At 54.2% G+C, this 17,928-nt stretch overlaps 1 protein-coding gene across 2 annotated transcripts; it reads left to right on the top strand.

Annotated features, from left to right (window-relative positions):
• The first annotated feature begins 2,043 nt into the window (after positions 1 to 2,043).
• LYPLA2 (lysophospholipase 2) lies at positions 2,044 to 17,923 on the top strand. Of its 2 annotated transcripts, none has more exons than XM_074976347.1 (10): positions 2,044 to 2,107; positions 7,798 to 7,904; positions 9,545 to 9,576; positions 11,634 to 11,699; positions 12,990 to 13,037; positions 13,278 to 13,348; positions 13,668 to 13,741; positions 14,070 to 14,171; positions 14,346 to 14,522; positions 15,116 to 17,923. In XM_074976347.1, exons 2-10 carry the CDS (start codon positions 7,827 to 7,829, stop codon positions 15,164 to 15,166), a joined length of 699 nt encoding a protein of 232 aa, XP_074832448.1. In that variant the 5' UTR covers positions 2,044 to 2,107; positions 7,798 to 7,826; the 3' UTR covers positions 15,167 to 17,923. The 2 variants fall into 2 exon arrangements, with proteins under 2 accessions (XP_074832448.1, XP_074832449.1); XM_074976348.1 differs by lacking the exon at positions 2,044 to 2,107 and adding an exon at positions 3,228 to 3,308.
• Positions 17,924 to 17,928: the final 5 nt, after the last annotated feature.

Here is a 17,928-nt window from a genome sequence, read left to right on the forward strand (position 1 = left end):
ATGTAATTTGTTTCATTTGTTATGTCCCTTCTGGCTGCAACTTGCATGCAGCAGTGAGCCTGTCTACCTGCAGAAAGAGTTTTTAAGGCAATTGAGTGCACCTCTCAGTTGTGGGGTGCTTCACAGCCATACAATAGTTACTATATATACACATCAGGGTAACTGCTCTAACAGCTCCAAACCCCTTTATTCACCATTAATGATTATAGCTAAGCCCCACTAAAAAGTTTGAGGATAATTGACAAGTGGTGTGAGAATCCATGTATCAAAAAATTGTATTTCTTTCATGCAAGCTGGTAGAACTGCAAACCTGGCTGTAGTAATTAAGCCTCTTAACCAGCTTAAAGTTACTGAAGTCTTCAGTACTACCTGTCTTGAGTTATAAGCTTGCATAGTTGTTATGTCCAAAGCAGCGGTAGTAATTAACTTCCACTGGAGCAACAGCCTCAGGTTTGAGTGCTTTCAGAAATAAGATCTGTGATTGATAACCTAACTATGCCTTTCATTCATGGCAGGATGCATGAGGGTGCCAGCTGGGTAATCAAAGCATATTATGTACACTTGTCATCCTCATTGGGGATACAACTGGTAATGACTGGAGTGGCATGTTGCAATCTAATGATGGTCTCCTGCAGTGCTCCAGGAATGCAGAAACCATTCAGTCATTCCCTCAATTGTTTGTGACACATCAAGTTGAAGTTTTATGCAGTTAAGTGCATAAAGCTTCTCTTCCTTCATGCTCACTTCTGGCAAGAAGCTGTAACCTTTTGCTGCTGGAATCCAAGTTCAGTTTTGTGGTAAACTGCAATTTTCTGGTGTTAACTCCTGCTCAAGTGATTTAAAATACCTTTCTCAAACTTAACCCGATCTCCTCCATTGGTCTAGAAGCAGAAAACTGTTTCTCTGAGGCAGCAATTACAAGATGAAACTTCACGGGGAGAGAGTAGCTTTGTCCTCTAGAGTGGGCAAGTTTTTAATCAAACAGAAGTCAGCTTTTCTGGTGGTTGTCAACATTTTAATTCTTCCATAGTGTAGTGACAGGAAAAGAGGGGAGTGGGAGAGAGTTTTGCTGAGCAGAAAAATAGTCCAACCAGCTTGTTTAAAGCAGTGGTATTCCTGAGGTTTCTTCTCTCGTGCTTTCAAATTTCAATCTTAATATCTTAACAGTCAGGGATGCTCATACTGGTTAAAATACCTGCCATTTCCTCATGCTTAAAATATTGCTGGTAATTCCTGTACCATTGCCTGAAACGCATTGGGAAACTACAGCATGACTTTGGTCAAGCAATATCTGTTGTCCAGCAGAACTACAGGTCTCTGTGGATCAGACAGCCATGACAGCAGTGGAGCTGGAAGCCCAGCTGGGTCAGCAGCAGGGAGCCACTGTTGACCTTCCCTGGTCTGGCAAAATCCCTTGTTTGGGACTGGGCAGGTCCTGAGGGTGCCAGACCAGGGAGATCCAGCCGCTGGTAGATGTTTTCCCACAGACTGCAGCTATGTTGGCTGCAAGAGGAGGGCGATTCGCTCCGCAGGGGCTCTTCTGGATAAGGCCCCTTGGGCCTCTTCCCAGTGTTGGGGTGTGGGTGAGGAGAACCTGCTCGACTAGAAAGGAGAGGCTGCTCCCCAAGGCCGGAGGAGCAAACTGACTCCTTGACTCAGGCACCAAAGCGACGTCTCGGCTGGGGAAGCTGTTCCCCACCCCGGCAGTGTGACTCAGGCGCCCGGGGCGTGGGGCGCTGCGAGGAACAAACAGGCGCTGCGGGATGACACAGGCACAAGGTTTGGGCTCTAGTGACCCAGTTTCCTCGGAGCGGCCGGGGCCGAGGAGAGCACAGCTGGCTGAGCCGCCCCCTTCCGGCTGGGGCTCCGGTCCCCGCAGCCAGCTGGTCCTGCGGTGGGGGAATGGGGCTCCCCGTTCCTCCAGGTGCCACCAGGGCGCCCGCCCCCCACGCCGTGGAAAGACCAAGAGGGCGCCCCGTTTCCGTACGACGTATGCCGTCATTTCCGGTGGGTTAAAGCCGGCGTGACCCGCCGGCAGGCGGGCGGAAGTTCCGGTCGGAGGAGGCTGGAGAGTGTGTCTGGGAGCCGGGGAGAGAGCGCGAGAGAGGTGCGGAGCGGGACGGGTCTGGAGAACGGGACGCGGGGGGGGGGAGGGGAGATGGGCTGTTGCCAGGTGTGGGGGGAAGGGAAATGAGCCGTTGTGGGAAGGGCGGAGGTGGGGGTTCAGTGGGGGGGCTAATGGCTGAGGATGCAGAGGAAGAATGGGCTGTGTGTGGCGGGGGGCAGAAGTAGGACTTTGGTCTGGCTCAGAGGCACAGCTGAAGTGGGAGGTGATGGGGCTCAGGCGTATCTCAGGAGATGAGGATGGGTGAGTCGGGGGGGGGGGGGGCAGCTCCAGGGGATTTTTGGGTTATGGTGTCAGGTGGAACTGGCCCCAGGAAATTCATAGCCTGCATGCGGTGGGATGTGCTATTGAAGCTGGTGGAGCTGTTCTGTGAATGAGCTCTGCCGTCTTTTTGGAGGGTAATGCAGTCTGCGAGGGGGTTGTGCTCTTGGAGATCAGTTGAGGGATGTTGAAATTGACCGTGTGGTGATAGAGGGAGAGTTATTGTGTTTGCCTGGAGGCTGAGGAAGCACATGGTGCCTCAGGGTAAGGGAAGCGTAGGGATTTGCTATGGGGACAACTTTCAGGGAGAGAGGACGTGGTAAGCATGTTACTACTTGAGATTCAGTAGAGAATCTGGGAGCTGGGTCAGTGCAAGGATATTGTGGGAGACAAATCAGAGAAGTTGGTGTAGAATGCGTTACTCTGCAGATTTTATGCACACAAAACACAGCACAAGGTGACAAGTATGGTAGATAAGTCATATGAGAGTGCTGGGTATAACCCAGCAGTGAATGAGGAGGCAAGGTCTGGTTGAGATTTGAGAGTTGCAATTGTTTCAGGGGTAAGAGTGGCAGAGGAGAAAATTCTCTTGTACTCCAAATTCTCAGTCTAGGGAAAGAGGCAAAAAGGAGTCTGGAATTGATTGGATAAGAGACCAGAAAAGGGATGAAAAAGAAATACAGTAGGAGTCACGAAGCATTTTTCTGGGTTTTATCTTGGGAATATGGCAGCAGTGATAAGCCAGTGCTATCAAGATATCCATACAGGGACCAGTGCAGTGGAATGGATTACAGGTTCAAACTTTCTGTTGAAGTGTCCTAAAGTCATCGTCCTAATCCCTAGACTGCAGGTGTGTACATCGCAAGAACCACCACGCAATTTGCTACAATTGGCTGACTGCGATTTGCAGGGGACAGTTCAGGTGAGGACTGAGGTGCATTGGCAGGGATGTAAAATGAGGGAACTGATTAATAAGCCGTCATGTGGGCTGGTATTGCAGGTCATTCCAGAGGTATACTGGCTGAGTGTTTGGAAGTGGTGCAAGACCGGAATGGGAAATGCCTTTGGTGTGTTGTCAGAGCTGCCCGAGGGCAGCTTGTAGCTAGATTAAGTCTAACCATTTATTAGACTTAATCCCTCACTTGCTCAAGTATCAAGCTCATGGAAGGTGCTGCAGAGTGCAGTGTACGTTCAGAGGAACACACTGCTTTGTAAAATTTTCAGTGGTGTTTCAGATATGGCACTTCAGACAGTATGCTCTCTAAGCTGGGATGCAGGTACTGCGCTAAAGGGAGGACATTCAATGACTCTATTGATGGGTGTGAGCATTGGTGATTATTTTTATTGTACAGTAGAAAGGATTGGATTAGTTCAAGAGGATTGATTTGCTTTGGATAAAATAAGAACTGATGCAGGTTGTTGCCACAAGCTCTGAGTGAACCTTTCCTGGCCAAATTCTATTAAGCAGAGATTAAGGTTAAAAGTCACAGGGCCAGACTCTCCCCAGGTGTAATTCTGCTGGAGTTGCATGAAGGAAGAATTTAGTGCATAGGTTTTAAAACTGTAGACTCTGTCACATCTTTTGTGGTTCTGGGAATGCTGCTTCTGTTTAATTAGTTGGGTGGATGAAGGCCCTACACTCAACTTAATGGAATTTCTATGCATCTAACGTGGTAACTTCTGAAAACTGTGTCTAATCAGTTCCAGAATTTCAGGGAACGTTCTGGGTATCAATGGGCAGAACCCTGCTAATTTTGGTGACGCTCAGAAAGCCAGAAAAGCCTGATTTCTACTAAAATCGTGCCTACATACTGCCCATTTGGTGCTGCAAGCAGGACAGACTCTCTGGTGCCCTCTGTTACTACCCATACAAACTGCAAACAGCAGCTTACATTTCACTGGACCTGTTGACACATTCAGCCTTCCTGAGCCTGGCCTGTTAGACCTCGACTTTGTCCGAGTTCTATCCCTCACTTGGCCCCCTCACCCTCTAGTTCTGGCAGCTCCCGCTCCATGTTCCCCACCCTGCTTGACAGACTTCACTCACACTTAAATTGACTAACACATAGAGTTTGGCCTACATGAGCAACAACGTGTGCAGCTCTCCACTTAATAATTAACATATTTCTAGTCTTCATTAGTGATAAAACAGGAGACCATTAGAAAGGAAAAAAATTAAAATTCCACTTACTTTTCAGCGTTTATGCTGTGTCCCCTGGCCACTTACCCCAAAGTTGTACTTAGAAGACACATGGGTCAGCTTCTCCTTCTGTTTGTAGTTCATTTTTATCGCTCGGGTTTTGTGTGGGAGCATAATATTTCAGTGACAGTGTGATGGTTACTTCAAGGGGCTGTTGAAACTTAAGCAAAATGCCATATGAATTGAAATGTCCCCAGTCTTGCCAAGGTTCCTTTTTACTCTTTTTTTTTTTTTATTTACCTTTTTTTATTTTGCATAAAACACGTTTTGGGGCCTGACAGAATGCCCTTTAACTACTTGGTTTTGTGCGTGCCTCTGCACTAACTCATCTTCAAGGAGGTGGAAGCGCTCAAATGTTGGGGGCAATGGGTTATTTTTCTGACCTTTCTGACCCAACAGAAGCCGCAGAGCTTCAGAAACGTTAGGAAAGTGCTCCCTGGAGGTTCCCACCTCCAAGGGGGTTGATTGTAATAGGTGCTTCTCTGATCTACTATGCCATGTATTAGCTCCTTAAAGCCTGGGTGAGCAGAGCTGGAGAGGGTGTGGGGAGAATGGGGTTCTTAGCCAATATAAGGGTCCTTTTGTAACTGATCTTTGAATCCATCTTAGGTTCCCATAAGGCCCCTTTTCCATAGTACCTGAGTGCTTCACATTCTTCAATCGCAGAATCATAGAACTGGAAGGGACCTTGAGAGGTCATTAAGTCGAGTCCCCTGCACTCATGGCAGGACCATGCACAATTTAAATCATCCCTGACAGATGTTTATCTAACCTATTATTAAATACTTCCAACAATGGAGATTCCACAACCTCCCTAGGCAATTTATTCCAGTGCTTAACCACCCTGACAGTTTGGAAGTTTTTCCTGACATCCAACCTAAGCCTCCCTTACTGCAGTTTAAGCCCATTGCTTCTTGTCCTATCCTCAGAAGTTCAGGAGAATCTTTTTCTTCCTTCCTTCTCGTAACACCCTTTTAGGTACTTGAAAACTGTTATGTTCCCTCTCAGTCTTCTCTTTTCCAAACTAAACAAACCTAATTCTTCTAGTTGCTGCTCAGAGGTCGTGTTCTCTAGACCTTTAATCATTTTGTTGCTCTTGTCTGGACCTCCAATTTCTCCCCCTCTTTCCTGAAATGCGATACTAAGGACACATGCTCTGCTAGTGGCTATTCTCTGGACCGGGACCAGTAGGCTGTGTTGCAGAGAGAGTCAGGCTTTGCCCTTGGAGCTGTCATCTTCTACCTTGCTGGCAAATACTCGTCCTCTCTCCCCGTTCCCACTTACTTCTCTGAGCATGGGAAATGCAGTAACATGTGGGTTCAATTTCTGTGCCTGGTTATGTGGGACATGGGCTTAAGGTTCTAGAACTAATGCGTTTGTTCTTTAAATATTCGATTGGAGTCTGAATTCATGACCCTTTGTTGGTCTGTGAAATGAGTTTGGTGGATCTTGGTTTAGTTCCCCTTGGGCAGGTTTCCACCTCATCAAAATCACTGGAACAGTTGGCTCTGGCGGGAGAGCAGAGAGGGCCAAGGACTTCAGTGGGCCATGACGATGTAGCTCCTTCCTGGTTACAGCTAAGAGATGGTGGTGGGACAATTCCAGGAAGCAACGTGTCCATGCTGAACCCCTTCCCAGGCTGACTACGATATCAATGTCCAGGATTGTCAATAGCTGGCACCTTTTGTGAGCAGTAAGCTTGCTTGGTGAGGTTAAACATGCAGGCAGGACTGGCTGCTGTTTGAGCGAGGTGTGATGGGGACTGTTCACAGATGTAAACACGATGATTAAGATGAATTAACTGTTGTTGCTTGTTTTCTATCCAACCGGAGCTGGGTGTAGCTCTTTAACCAAGGGCTGTTTGGTTTATTAGCATTTTGTGTCACTGTTCTGCCAGGAAAAGCTGAGAGCAGCAGACAGAGCGTGCTTTGGAGTCCTTTCCTTTCCTGTTGTACCTCTTCAATTCCCTGGCTTCCCTGACAGCCAGGGAAGCACATGGAAACAGAATTAGCCCTTGATTCCTCTGATCCCTGCATTGTTACTCATGGAATCAATAATCTTGACCTTAAGGTGCAGCAGAACAAAGCAAGAGTTAATTGTAACCACTCCCATCAGCTGCTGCTAAGTGGGGAAAGTTCACTGATTTCTGGCTCACACACAGCCAGGTTTGAGCTGAATCTGTTCTGTTGCAATGAAATACGATCAGATGCTTCTCCCAGAGATGTTCCCCCCGCAGAGACTCCCAGTGCCCTTTGGAGGGTACCATGTAGGGCCCTGCTCTGGGCAGGAAGAGAGACAAGAACCCTTACCAAGAGCTGGCAGACAATGATTGTGAGGTGCAGAGTTCGGGCATCATTAAGGATGCAGTTATTGGTGAGATATCCGCCTGGGAGAATAAAGATGACGAAGACCAGAACCTGCTTTCTAGCCTCATGTTCAATACTTCCCTGCAAGAGAGCTTCATTCAGAAGTGCTGGTTGCTGCTTCCTGGCTTTGAAATTCATCCTGTGCACCTTCTCCTCTGTGTGAAGAGGCAGGCACCCTGGAACTAGTTCAGTAAGAGCTCTCTCGCCTTTCCTGAGCCAGGCGTTCTGCTCCCTATCACCCTCTCCGAGCACCCAAAGGGTGACGCATTTTGGGCTGTCCAATCAACTCAGTCTAGCCCTGGCTTTATGTGCCTCTGGAAGAGAACACAAGGACCCATAAGCAATCTCTTGACTGCCGATGCTGGAGGACGTTAGTCCATACGTGACCAGCATGCGCAACGTTTGCGTCGGGGAGGGCACGTGTGTGCAGGGTTTATCGGAATGGTGATTGCAAAGTTCACTTCCTTTTTTGTGCAGGTTTATTTCTTGTGAAAGCTGCCCAGTTGAGATCTGCCTCCAGGGCACTCTGTTACTCCAGGCAGGTACAGTACAGGCTTCTCCCCCCAGTTTGCCTCACCTCTGTCCTGAGGGGAACAGCCTTAAGGAAAGAGGAGAATGTTGGTTCCCTGGTCTCCTATGAACTGAGTCCTGACTCCTGTTCTGCACATGCCTCTGTGGACAGTCAACGTAGAGCAGCTGTTTCCAGGCACCACCGTGCTGAGCTGGTGTTGAGCTGGGGTGTTTATCTGTCAGCATCAGCCCCATTTGAAGGAAACCACCAGCACCTCAGACAGGGAGCTGGGATTTCCAGCTTGATTTTTTTTTTTTTTTCCTCTTCCCTGCAGGTGCCAGCTGTCAGATTCCCTTTCGGTGTATGTGTGGTAACAACATGTCTGTCCCCCTCCTTGCTGATGCGGTGACTGTTTCAGGGACAGAGCGGGAGACAGCAGCGGTAAGGATGGGCTCTGCCATAGCCTGGGCTGATTGGGGAATTAACTGGCTTTTTTCCCCCTTTCGCACTGTCGATATTAAATGGTTAGCCGGGGCAGCTGTCCGCTAGCTTAGACCCATCGTGAGGTAGCGAGGAGCTCAGACGAGCAGCCTCTCTCAGATTCAACGTGTTTTCATCTCTTGACGTGAAAAACGCAGGCTGCTGTTTGTGTAGGACCTGCACAAAACTAGCAAGCTCCCCTGTGCCCACTGGAGACATGTAACCAGCCCAGTTTCACTGACTCGTGCCGGCTTGATTGGTGTTCCTGCAGCATTCCCAAGAAAGTAAACAAAAAGGCCTGATTTCCCTCTTGGAAGGGGAAGCTGCCAGTGTGCCATCCCTGGAGCTGAGATCCTCTATGAGCCATTCAGTGAGAGAGTCTTGTCACTTTCAGTATCAGAGAGGTAGCCGTGTTAGTCTGTGTCTTCGAGAACAAGGAGTAGTCTTGTGGCACCTTATAGACTAACAGATGTCTTGGAGCATAAGTTTTCGTGGGCAAAGACCTGCTTCATCAGATGCATGAGTGGAGGGGTGGGTTTCAGGAGGTTTTAAAGAGGAGGTCTCAATAAAAGAGAGGGCCAGAGCTGACGAGGTCTATTCAGTCAGGGTGGATATGGCCCATTATCGCCAGTTAATGTAGAATTGTGAATATCAAGAGAGGAGAAATCAAGTGAGTTCAGTCGGGGGGGGTGTGGGCCATGTTTTCAGAAGCACACAACGCAGCGAAGTGGCCGAGTCCCTTGGAAAGTCAGTGGGGTCTGGCCCCTTAACTTCCATTTGTCCTTTCAGAATCTTCCTTCCAAAGTGTCAAAAGCAAATCCCTCGCCCTCGATGGTGGTTGTTGTTTAAAGAGGCAGTTTTGCTGCCCCAAGCTCAGCTGTTTAACTTCGCTCTTGCTGCAGAGCCGTAGGAATCGCTGCGAAAGGCCTGTCTCTGGGGCCCAACAGCAGCATTGCTAGAGGGCTCTATACAGAGGTGATGGGTGCCAGGATTTTAGGGGGCACACTGGTGTGCCGCCCCTCCTCCCACAGAAGTGCTGTGCCACTTCCGACTGGGGAGAAGGCAGGTCCCCTTCCGCCCCCATGGAACAGCATGGCTTGAGAGTAGCACTGATGAGCCATGGCACTGCCAGGGGGTGCAGTCTGCCCCTTTACGCATCAGACACGGCGCAATGTTCACAGCGAGTGTGGGGGTGCATGTGGCCCCTCCCGGCACTCCCCACGTTCCCTCTGGCTGTATAGCTTTAAAAAGTGCCAGTGATGAGGTTTCTTCCCCTTCCTTAGGGAGACTGTAAATAGCTGAGGAGAACCAGCCCAGCCTTTGTGGCTTGGTAAAGCCAATACCCACCAGTCAGGTGGTGATAAATGGATCCTGTAATGCTAAATCTAGGTGCCTGTCCCGGCCGAGTCCGTCATTCTCTAAAGTGCAGGGACGTGTCATTAGCTCGGGTAATTTTCGCTTGGAGTGTTGCATCTGCTTTTGTTTCTAAGCAGCCTTACACAATGTCCCACATGCTGCTTGTTAAATCCCAGACCTGCCTCATCCCCATTTCACCAGCTGTTGTGCTGGCTAATACCTTTGTTTTCTCCCTAATTTAACAGGTCATTTTTTTACATGGGCTCGGAGACACAGGGTGAGTATTTCTGGAGCACTGTCCCTTGTTGTCTGTCTGTAAAGTGGCACTCCTAGATGCACTGGGGTTTGAAAAACGCGTTGTTTGGGAGCAGCGCAGAGCAGAGGTCGGGCACATAAGCCTGCTGGACGTGTGTTATTTAAATACGTGAGTTTTGTTTCCCTGCTTGTCTGGCTGTGGCCTGGTACTGCTCTTCTCCGGATGGAAAGGGGATGGGAGAAGTTTAGCTGCCTCACAGGTGCCTCGATTTTTCTGCAGCGGCAGGGATGTGAATGCAGCAAGTGACGATCCCCTGATCTTAATGTGGGTCTCGCTGGCCAATAGCTGCCTTGATTTCCTCTTTATTATTGATGATTTCCAGCAGCCTCACAATATTCTGCTGTCCTGGCAGGAACATTTTCTTGAAGGCTAGTAAAGGTTTATGTGTTCTTACGTCCTCCGGAGGGGAGTGGTAAACACACAGCCTAGATAGGCAGGTGCTGTACCATTCATCAGGTGAGGAAGGTGTAAGGTAACTGAAGGCTGCTGCGTAGGCAGAGCCCCTTCTCTGCAGAGCTCCTTCCTTTTCCATAGCATTAGTTGTTAAGCTCCGTATATGTCTGCTCTAGGTCTCTCTGCTTCCTGGCTTCACGCTCCTGGGGTTGATATATTGTGATCAGTCTTTCCTGGAAGCTGAGCCCTTGGGTGGCTGCCCTGGAGCAATTCTGGTGCTGCCCAGCTGATGACCAGAGCACCCACCGCTGGCGGCATGCGTTTCTATTGGTGGTGCATGTCTGCCCTTTCTTGGGCGCACATAACAAAATTCATTCCATCCACGGATGGAAAAAAAATTAGTGGGACCCCTGATCAAGACGCTGAGGCAGGGGGACGGCAGGTGTGGGCGGGATCTTCCTGAACTACCGTCTGTGCACAGAGCAGCATGGATGGGGGTCCCTGCGCCAGAGCATCTTCCCCTCTGATTTTTTACATCCCAGGGTGGAATGAATTTTGCTGTGTGCACCGTTGCAGCCGTGATGTGCTGCACGTCACCTCTGTGCCTGTGCACGTAACAAAATTCATTCTGCACGGGGGCTGTCGGCGGGGGGGGGTGGAGCTGAGGGATTTGGATGTGGGAGGGGGTTGGTAAGATGAGCGCCTGGGCGGTCTCCGGGGAGAGACTCAAATGCAGCCTGGATAGTTAGTCGAGCGCCCGCAGCCAGCAGCGTGTTTCTGCTGGTGGTGCGCAGCCGCAGCTGCCTTGGTGCGTGTGACAGTTTATTCTGCCTGTGGTTGGAAGGAGTCGAAGGGAACATTGGAGGGGTGGTAGGGTGGAGGCATGAGAGCTCTGGCTGTGGGCTCTGAGGTGGAGCTGGGGAGGAGGTCATTGGGATGCATGGGAGGGGTGGGGGCTCCCGCCTGGGGTCAAGGGGTTTGGAGTTGTGGAAGTGGGCTCAGGTCAGGAGGTCGGGGTGAGCAGGAGTTAGGGTGCAGGAGGGTCTCAGGGCTGGGGTGTGGGGTCTAGGAGGAGCTATGGGGCGGTGGAGGGGCCTCAGGTGGCTGTGGAGACACTTACCTGGGCCAGCTCCTGTTTGGTTGGGAGGAATAGGTGTCTCCCTACTACCATAGGCTCGCCTGCGGGCACTGCCTCCTGCAGCTGCCATTGGCTGATTTCCAGCCAATGGGAGCTCTGGGGACAGACCGTCCTGGCACTCAAGACGGTGTGGCTCCAGCTGTGTGTGGGAGCTGCCTCCCCATCCCCACCCCCAAGGGCTGGCCCAGAGCACAGGAGCTTTATGGTCTGCAGCCCAGGGCCTTTCTTAATCTGGCCCTGCTGCTGGGGCTGGCAGTGTGCACCTCTACCCCAGCCACAGCAGCTCTGTGCAGCAGCCCCGAGTCCCTGCACTGGGCTTATTAGGCAGCTGCCCAGTCACACAGCTTCGATGCAGGTGTGGTGTGCAGCTCCGGCTCTGTAGGAATGCCGTGGCTGGGATGGGACGTGGTGGGAGCGGGCGAGGCGGTACCGTGCCTCACCTCCCACAGTGTGCAAGTCTGGAACTGTCTCCGTTCTCCCCTGCTAGGCACAGCTGGGCTGATGCACTATCCTCCATCCGACTTCCGTATGTGAAATACATCTGCCCTCATGCGTAAGTATCGCCCCCGTCCCATCTGGGGAGTGACTGGGGAGGGAGGCAGGGGTTTGGAAACAGTCTGCAGTTGGCGGGGGAGATACCTCCCCAGGTAATTGCTGTCCTGAACAGAAATTAGAGTCGGAGCCTTTGTCACCCTACAGCTCCTGGTGGGCCTCAGCCCTCCCACTCTGAGGCTGCTGGCATGGGTGGTGCTGCTCCCACCCAGGTGCAATTCTCATCAGAGGGGCAGAGCTGGCAGGGTGTAGGGTTGTTCTTCTCCTTGGCTCCATCACCTCTCCCCACTTCCCCTAGAACTTGTCTTTCCCCTCGTCAACCACAGCAACGGTGATTTTCAGGGAGTTCTCCTGCTGGAGTTGGACACACGCCAGCCGCGCTGCGTGATGGCTCCCTGGTTACCAGCTAAGCCTCATGCATACAGCTGCAGGGATAGAACCCGGGACCTTGGACTCCAAAATCCCAGGCTGCCCACTTGAGCGGAAGGAGACTCAGCATCAGCTTGGCTGGGATTAGGCCTCATATCCTCTGAAGGCTGCAGTCACTTGAGGGCAGCAGGGCTGTGTCACTGGAGAAAGCCTGGCAGCGAATGCAGCAGAGGGAGAAGTACCCACAGGCTAGCCAGTGTCTTGACCAGTCAAAGGCAGGGCTGGAGCAGAGCCAAGGCATCATCTGAAAAGGCCTGGGTCTCAGGCCCGCTGGCGGGACATGGCCTGGCGAGGCAAGCTGTGCTCCGCGGGGTGCTGGGGATGGAGGAACAGGGCTTCTAAACAGCCTGAGAGCACATGGGACTTAGCAGGCAGTGAGGCCTGGGCGTAGATCAGACCGGGGAGGATCCCAGCCAGGACACGGGTGCTGCAAGTGGGCAGGGTGGGAGGGAAACAGATGGCTGTTCAGCCCCGGCAGGGTGAATCCCCAGCCCCACCTGGACTGGGCAGTGGAGGGGGTAGGGGGGATCCTTACCATTGTGGCCCTAGTTCGCTGCAGGGTTCTCTGGTCCTGCCCCTAGGCAGCCATCCTGTGGCTAAATCCTGTTCCGCCCCAGTGAGCCGCCTGCTGGTGGAAGGATGCACCACTAGGGGGTGCTGCTTCCTTTCCTCGCTGCTGCCTTGTTAAGCGTTAGCCCTGGTGCAGGGCTGGGCCTTGCTGAGCAGCGGCCTCCCAGGGCCGCCTCCCTCAGCGGGCAGGTGGTTCCTGCCTTTCCTGCTTGCTGTGCAGTAGCCCCAACCCCAGGCAGGCTCCCACCTGGGCTGGATCCCTCACATCGTAAATTTTGTTCTTTCCCTGCAGGCCCCGGATCCCTGTGACCCTCAACATGAAGATGGTCATGCCCTCCTGGTCAGTCCGCGGGGCTGCTGAGAAGGGAGGGGGTGTGTCCCAGAGGGAGCCTGAGGTAGTGGCAGCTGGGATAGGGGTGCGTCTTTCTGTCTGCCCCCGGAGGAGGAGGGGGAAAGGTTGGGAGGGGGACTGCTGGGGCCACCCTGTGGGAGAGGGTGTGGGTTTATCTGGCCCCGTGACTCCCCTGTGCCGTTGGCACTGGCTGAGCGAGGGGCTGATCGCACTCGTGTTGCCTCCCAGGTTTGATCTGATGGGGCTGAGTCCGGATGCACCTGAGGACGAAGCTGGAATCAAGAAAGCAGCTGAAAACAGTAAGGGGAGGGGGTGCGTGGCTGAGGGCTTTTCCCCAGCCTCCGACTAGCCCAGACTTCAGCCCTTCTCCACCCCAGGTCCCCGTGTTCTGCTGGCAGGGAGCAGGATCTGTCCCCCCCAGTCTGCCTTTGCCCCTCCCATCTCTTCCTGTCCCCCGTCTCAGCCTTCGTGTGCCTGTGGCATCTGCCCTGCGTGGAGGACGCCTCCAGGGCCTGGCCCTGCTTCTGCCACGTGCCCTACGTAGATCGCAGCTGCTGGGTGACACTGTATCTCCCTCGACCATCCTGAACAGACCTCTCCCCCTCTGGCTTCTTCCAGTTAAAGCACTTATCGAGCACGAGATCAAGAATGGCATCCCGCCCAGCCGCATCATCCTCGGGGGCTTCTCGCAGGTAAGCGCTGACGGTACAGGCTGGGGACTCGGGCCGGGCCCAGCCCAGCCTCCCAGGGGCACAGCTCTTCAGTGGGAGCACCAGCGTGGCCTGGAGCCTGCCGCCTGGCTGTGCGGGGCGGTAGTTGCGCAGACTGTGGTTTCCTGGGTTTCATTCACAAGCCGGGGGCCTGAGGACCTGGGACTCCAGGCAGGTCGGGGCGTGTGGTTACAGGCCCCCTGGCTGGGAGGAGGCGAGTTTTCTCCCTTCTGGAGTTGCTGGGGAAGGGGTTCCCCTCTCCGCATCAGGCAGTGCCGCTACTGCACTACCCCGTGCTTCTGTGTTCCAGGGCGGCGCCCTATCGCTCTACACGGCACTCACCTCCCAGCACCAGCTGGCCGGCATTGTGGCTCTCAGCTGCTGGCTCCCACTGCACAAGGCCTTCCCGCAGGTACGTGCGCTCGGTAGCTATCATCTGCTAAGGCACAGGGTGGGGATGAGTCGCCTCGGGTGGGCGCCAGGGATTGTGGATAGTCCAGACAGAGCCTGTCAAGGTGCTGCAGCGATCTCTCACCTGCAGCCTGTCCTGCCCTACCGCCTCTAAGCCCCCTGCTTTGTGCCGCAGGCAGCAAGCAACGGCGTGAACAAGGACATCGCCATCCTGCAGTGTCACGGGGAGATGGACCCCATGATCCCTGTCCGCTTTGGAGCCCTCACGGCCGAGAAGCTCAAGTCTGTCGTCACCCCCGCCAAGGTTCAGTTCAGAACCTACCCCGGAGTCATGCACAGCTCCTGCCCGCAGGTCAGTCTGCTGCAGGTGCAGAGCGCTGGGGTCGGGGGCGTCTGGGTGTCAGGCCTGAGTCCCATAACATGGAGCAGGTTTTGTCCTTCCTGGAGTGCGTGGACTACAATTCCCAGCATGCAATGCCCGGGGGGGGGATCCAATGGGCTTGGCTTGCGGGGGTGCCTTGATTCCAGTCTGCAATACCATGCAAAAGCTGCATCTTGGCCTCGAAGAAGAGGGTGGCTGGGCTGCAGTTTAGCTGCTGTGGCTCTGACTCAGACTCGCGAGCATGGGGTGAGCATCACCCTTTGCTGGCAGGACTGGAGCAGGGAAGGGTGGTTAGGGGCCCTGAATGTGAATGAACCTGGGGAGCTGCAGCCCCTACTTCTGGTTTGAGCGGTGGCTGTTCCCGCCTTTGGGCTGGGAGGTCGTGGTGCCCAGCAATGTGCTAGGAACACCCTTAGCTCTGAGCAGTGGCTCTTGGCAAACCAGACCCATGGTGCCCCATGCAGTTTCCTGCACTGCCCTGCCCTGCCCCGCCCCTCAGGGCACTCCTCTGCCGACGCCTGTGCCGCCCCCACCTGTGACCAGCTCTTGTGGTCTGTATGCAGGAGATGATGGCGGTGAAAGAATTCATTGAGAAGCTGCTGCCCCGGATCTAAGCGACTCTAAGCCACTCGAGACTGTCACAGGGCAAGGACGCAAGGTCACCGCCTCTCATCTTCCCCCTTAGCCTGTCAGCTGCAAACGGAAGCCATGGAAACCAACCTCAACTCCAGTGGTTTACCCTCCCTTCAGTCCTGCCCTCTCCCGTCTCTTCGGCACCACGGTCCCTCCTGCCTGAGGGGTGCCGCTCCCTGAGTGGAGAGCGGAGCTGTTTAAGGTACTGCAGAGACTGTCCCGTGTGGCCTTATCTCTCATGGTCTCTTCCCTGGAGGAGTTGAGCCCCTTGATTATCTGGGGGGACTAACTCAGGCTGATTGCCAAGGCCACCTGGCTTTCTCTCCTCTCACAGTATTAGCAGGGAGTCCTTCCCCCGGAGATATCTGGGATCCGGGGGGGCTGCTGACCCACACCCTCCTGTCCTGGGCTGGAGAGCTTTGCAATGCTGCCTGGAAGGCCTGATGACCCCGCTGTGGCCCCCAGCGTGGGGAGCAGCCCAGCAGGGTCATGGCCTGGCAGCAGCTGCACCCTCCTGGGGTCTCCCTAGTGGGAGGATTCACAGGGTTTTAAAGCAAATCAGCCTCTGACGCCCATGGCGCTGGGTGCGGGCCACCTCAGGGGCTGTTCGTCCACAGAGCGCTACACTGGAACTGTACCTTAAACTCGGCTCCCCGCTCCCAGCGCCGCCTGCGTTCTCCACACCCTGCTGCCACGTGTTCCATGACACGCACCTCCCGCCGCAGGCTCCATCCTGGGTCTGATCACGTCTCCGCTGCTGGGCAGCAGTGGCGGCTCAGCTGTTCTAGATAATCGATTTCCTCCTCCTCCTCCCCTGGCTTTATAGTCTTCTCCGTTCTGGGCATGGGGGCAGCCCCCACTGTCCCCGTCTCCTCGTCTCCGCACTGCTAGAACCCAGCGAGGAGGCAAAGACAAATCACTGCGGTTTACAGCCAACTTCCTCATGTGTTTCCCGGGAGCTCTGCCCTGGGCCCTGCCCAGTCAGCAGTCTCTCTTGCTGCTGTGCTATGCCTTCCCCTCTCCCCAGGGTCAGGTCAGTGGGGCTCCAGCCGACACTCTTGGCCTGGACGGGATAGTTGCAGGAAGGAAGCTCACTCCTGGCCGCCTCCTCTCACCAGCATCTGCTAGTGGCCAGGCCAGCTCAGCTGGCTCATCCCACCTTGTTCAAATGCCCAGGGCACTGCCAGGCCCTGTGCACCCCTGGAGGTCAGGTGTGACAATGCCCGTGCAACCCAGAGGGCTCTGCACTCTTGATCACAGCACCTGGCGGCCCCAGGCAGGGAGTGTTCCTAAGAGCTGGGGGAGGAATCTCCTCTGTGAAGTCCCCTGCAGCCTGCCTGTGCCCTGGGAGGCTGGGTCCTTCCTGCCCTGTTCAGCAGAGCCCCTAGGGCTACCACACCTTGTGCTGGCTGATGCTCCCTGCAGCCTCAGGTTGGGGGGAGCCTGTTCTCGCCTCGTGTCCTGCCCACAACCCTGGCTAGTCTCTCCCTGCTCCTGAGCAGCTGGAGGGTGTTGCTGGAGCCCCATGGCCTGAGCCTTGAGCAGGACGGGGGGGTGGGGGGTGGGGCCTGGAACTCAAGCTGTACATGTCTGTTAAAGACATCTTTTAAGCTAAGGGCTGAATTCCTTATTCCTCCTGCAGTCACTGGCTCTCAGCTGTGACCTCCTCATAACCAGCAAGGCAGCATGGGCTGGGCCTCAAGCCGCCTGTGTAGCCAGGGTTAGCCCAACACAAGGATGCCAGTGTGTTGTGGGGTTAGCTGGATGAAGGCAGCTCCTACTGGGTGAGGTATAAGCTGCTCCCCGCCCCCCGCCCCGGCCTTGTCACTGGTGCCCTGGGGCCTGCTGGGGGTTCCCACAGTGGAGGCTGGCCTGGCTATGGAAGGCAGCGGCTGCCTTGCTCTGGGACTAGCTCAGTGGTTAGAGCAGGGGCCTTGGAAACCCAGCCTTGTGAGTTCAGTCCCTGAGGGGCCTTGCAGGGCTCTGGCACAGGTTAGAGCTAAGAAAGGGTCAGGGACAGTGTTAGGTTCTGCCATGAGGGCCAGGGAGTGGACTCACCCTCTCGAGGTCCCTTCCAGTGCTGTATGATGGAAAGGGGACACCCAGGGAAAGAGGAAGGGTGCCCTTTGCTGGGGGGCAGAGAAGAGGGGGCTCTGAGTGTAGCCTTGTGTTCTAGCCCTGCCCGCTCAGCCAGCACTGCCCAAAGCAATAACCCCTCCACTCCACCTCCTGTTGGACCCATTTTTTAAAAGATTTACTTCTGGCGCTGCTTGGGGTGAGGGGGGGATGAACACAACACACTGGCTCTTTGTGCTGGGAACAAGCCCTCTTTCTCCAGCTTCTGTTGCTGGCAAGTGGCCCCCCCCCCCCCCCCCCAGGGCCAAGGCAGGGAGAGGTGGAGGTGAAGGCAGCTTGCCTGTGGTCAGAGTGGACTGGTAGGTGCCCCCAGCTGAGTGACAGCAACTCAGAACCTTCTGCCTGGCCTCACATTCCTCCTTGGCCAGAGCGAGGGTGAAAGGACCAGCCTGTTCTCAGTGCATTCCATACGGCTGCTCCCTCCCTGAGTAAGCAGCAGCTTCCTGTAGCCGAAGGCTGTGCTGAGGCCCCAGGGAGAGAGAGAGGCTTCTATCCATTCCTGCTGATGGCTTTTAGTTCTCGGTCTTCCTTGGGGTTTGTCAGGCAGGTGTGTGTGCGCGCCACAGCATCGGCCGGGAGATTAAAGAAAACATGAACCTCCACCAAG

Source organism: Carettochelys insculpta, chromosome 24, assembly GCF_033958435.1.
Source record: "Carettochelys insculpta isolate YL-2023 chromosome 24, ASM3395843v1, whole genome shotgun sequence".
Classification (NCBI taxonomy): domain Eukaryota; kingdom Metazoa; phylum Chordata; order Testudines; family Carettochelyidae; genus Carettochelys; species Carettochelys insculpta.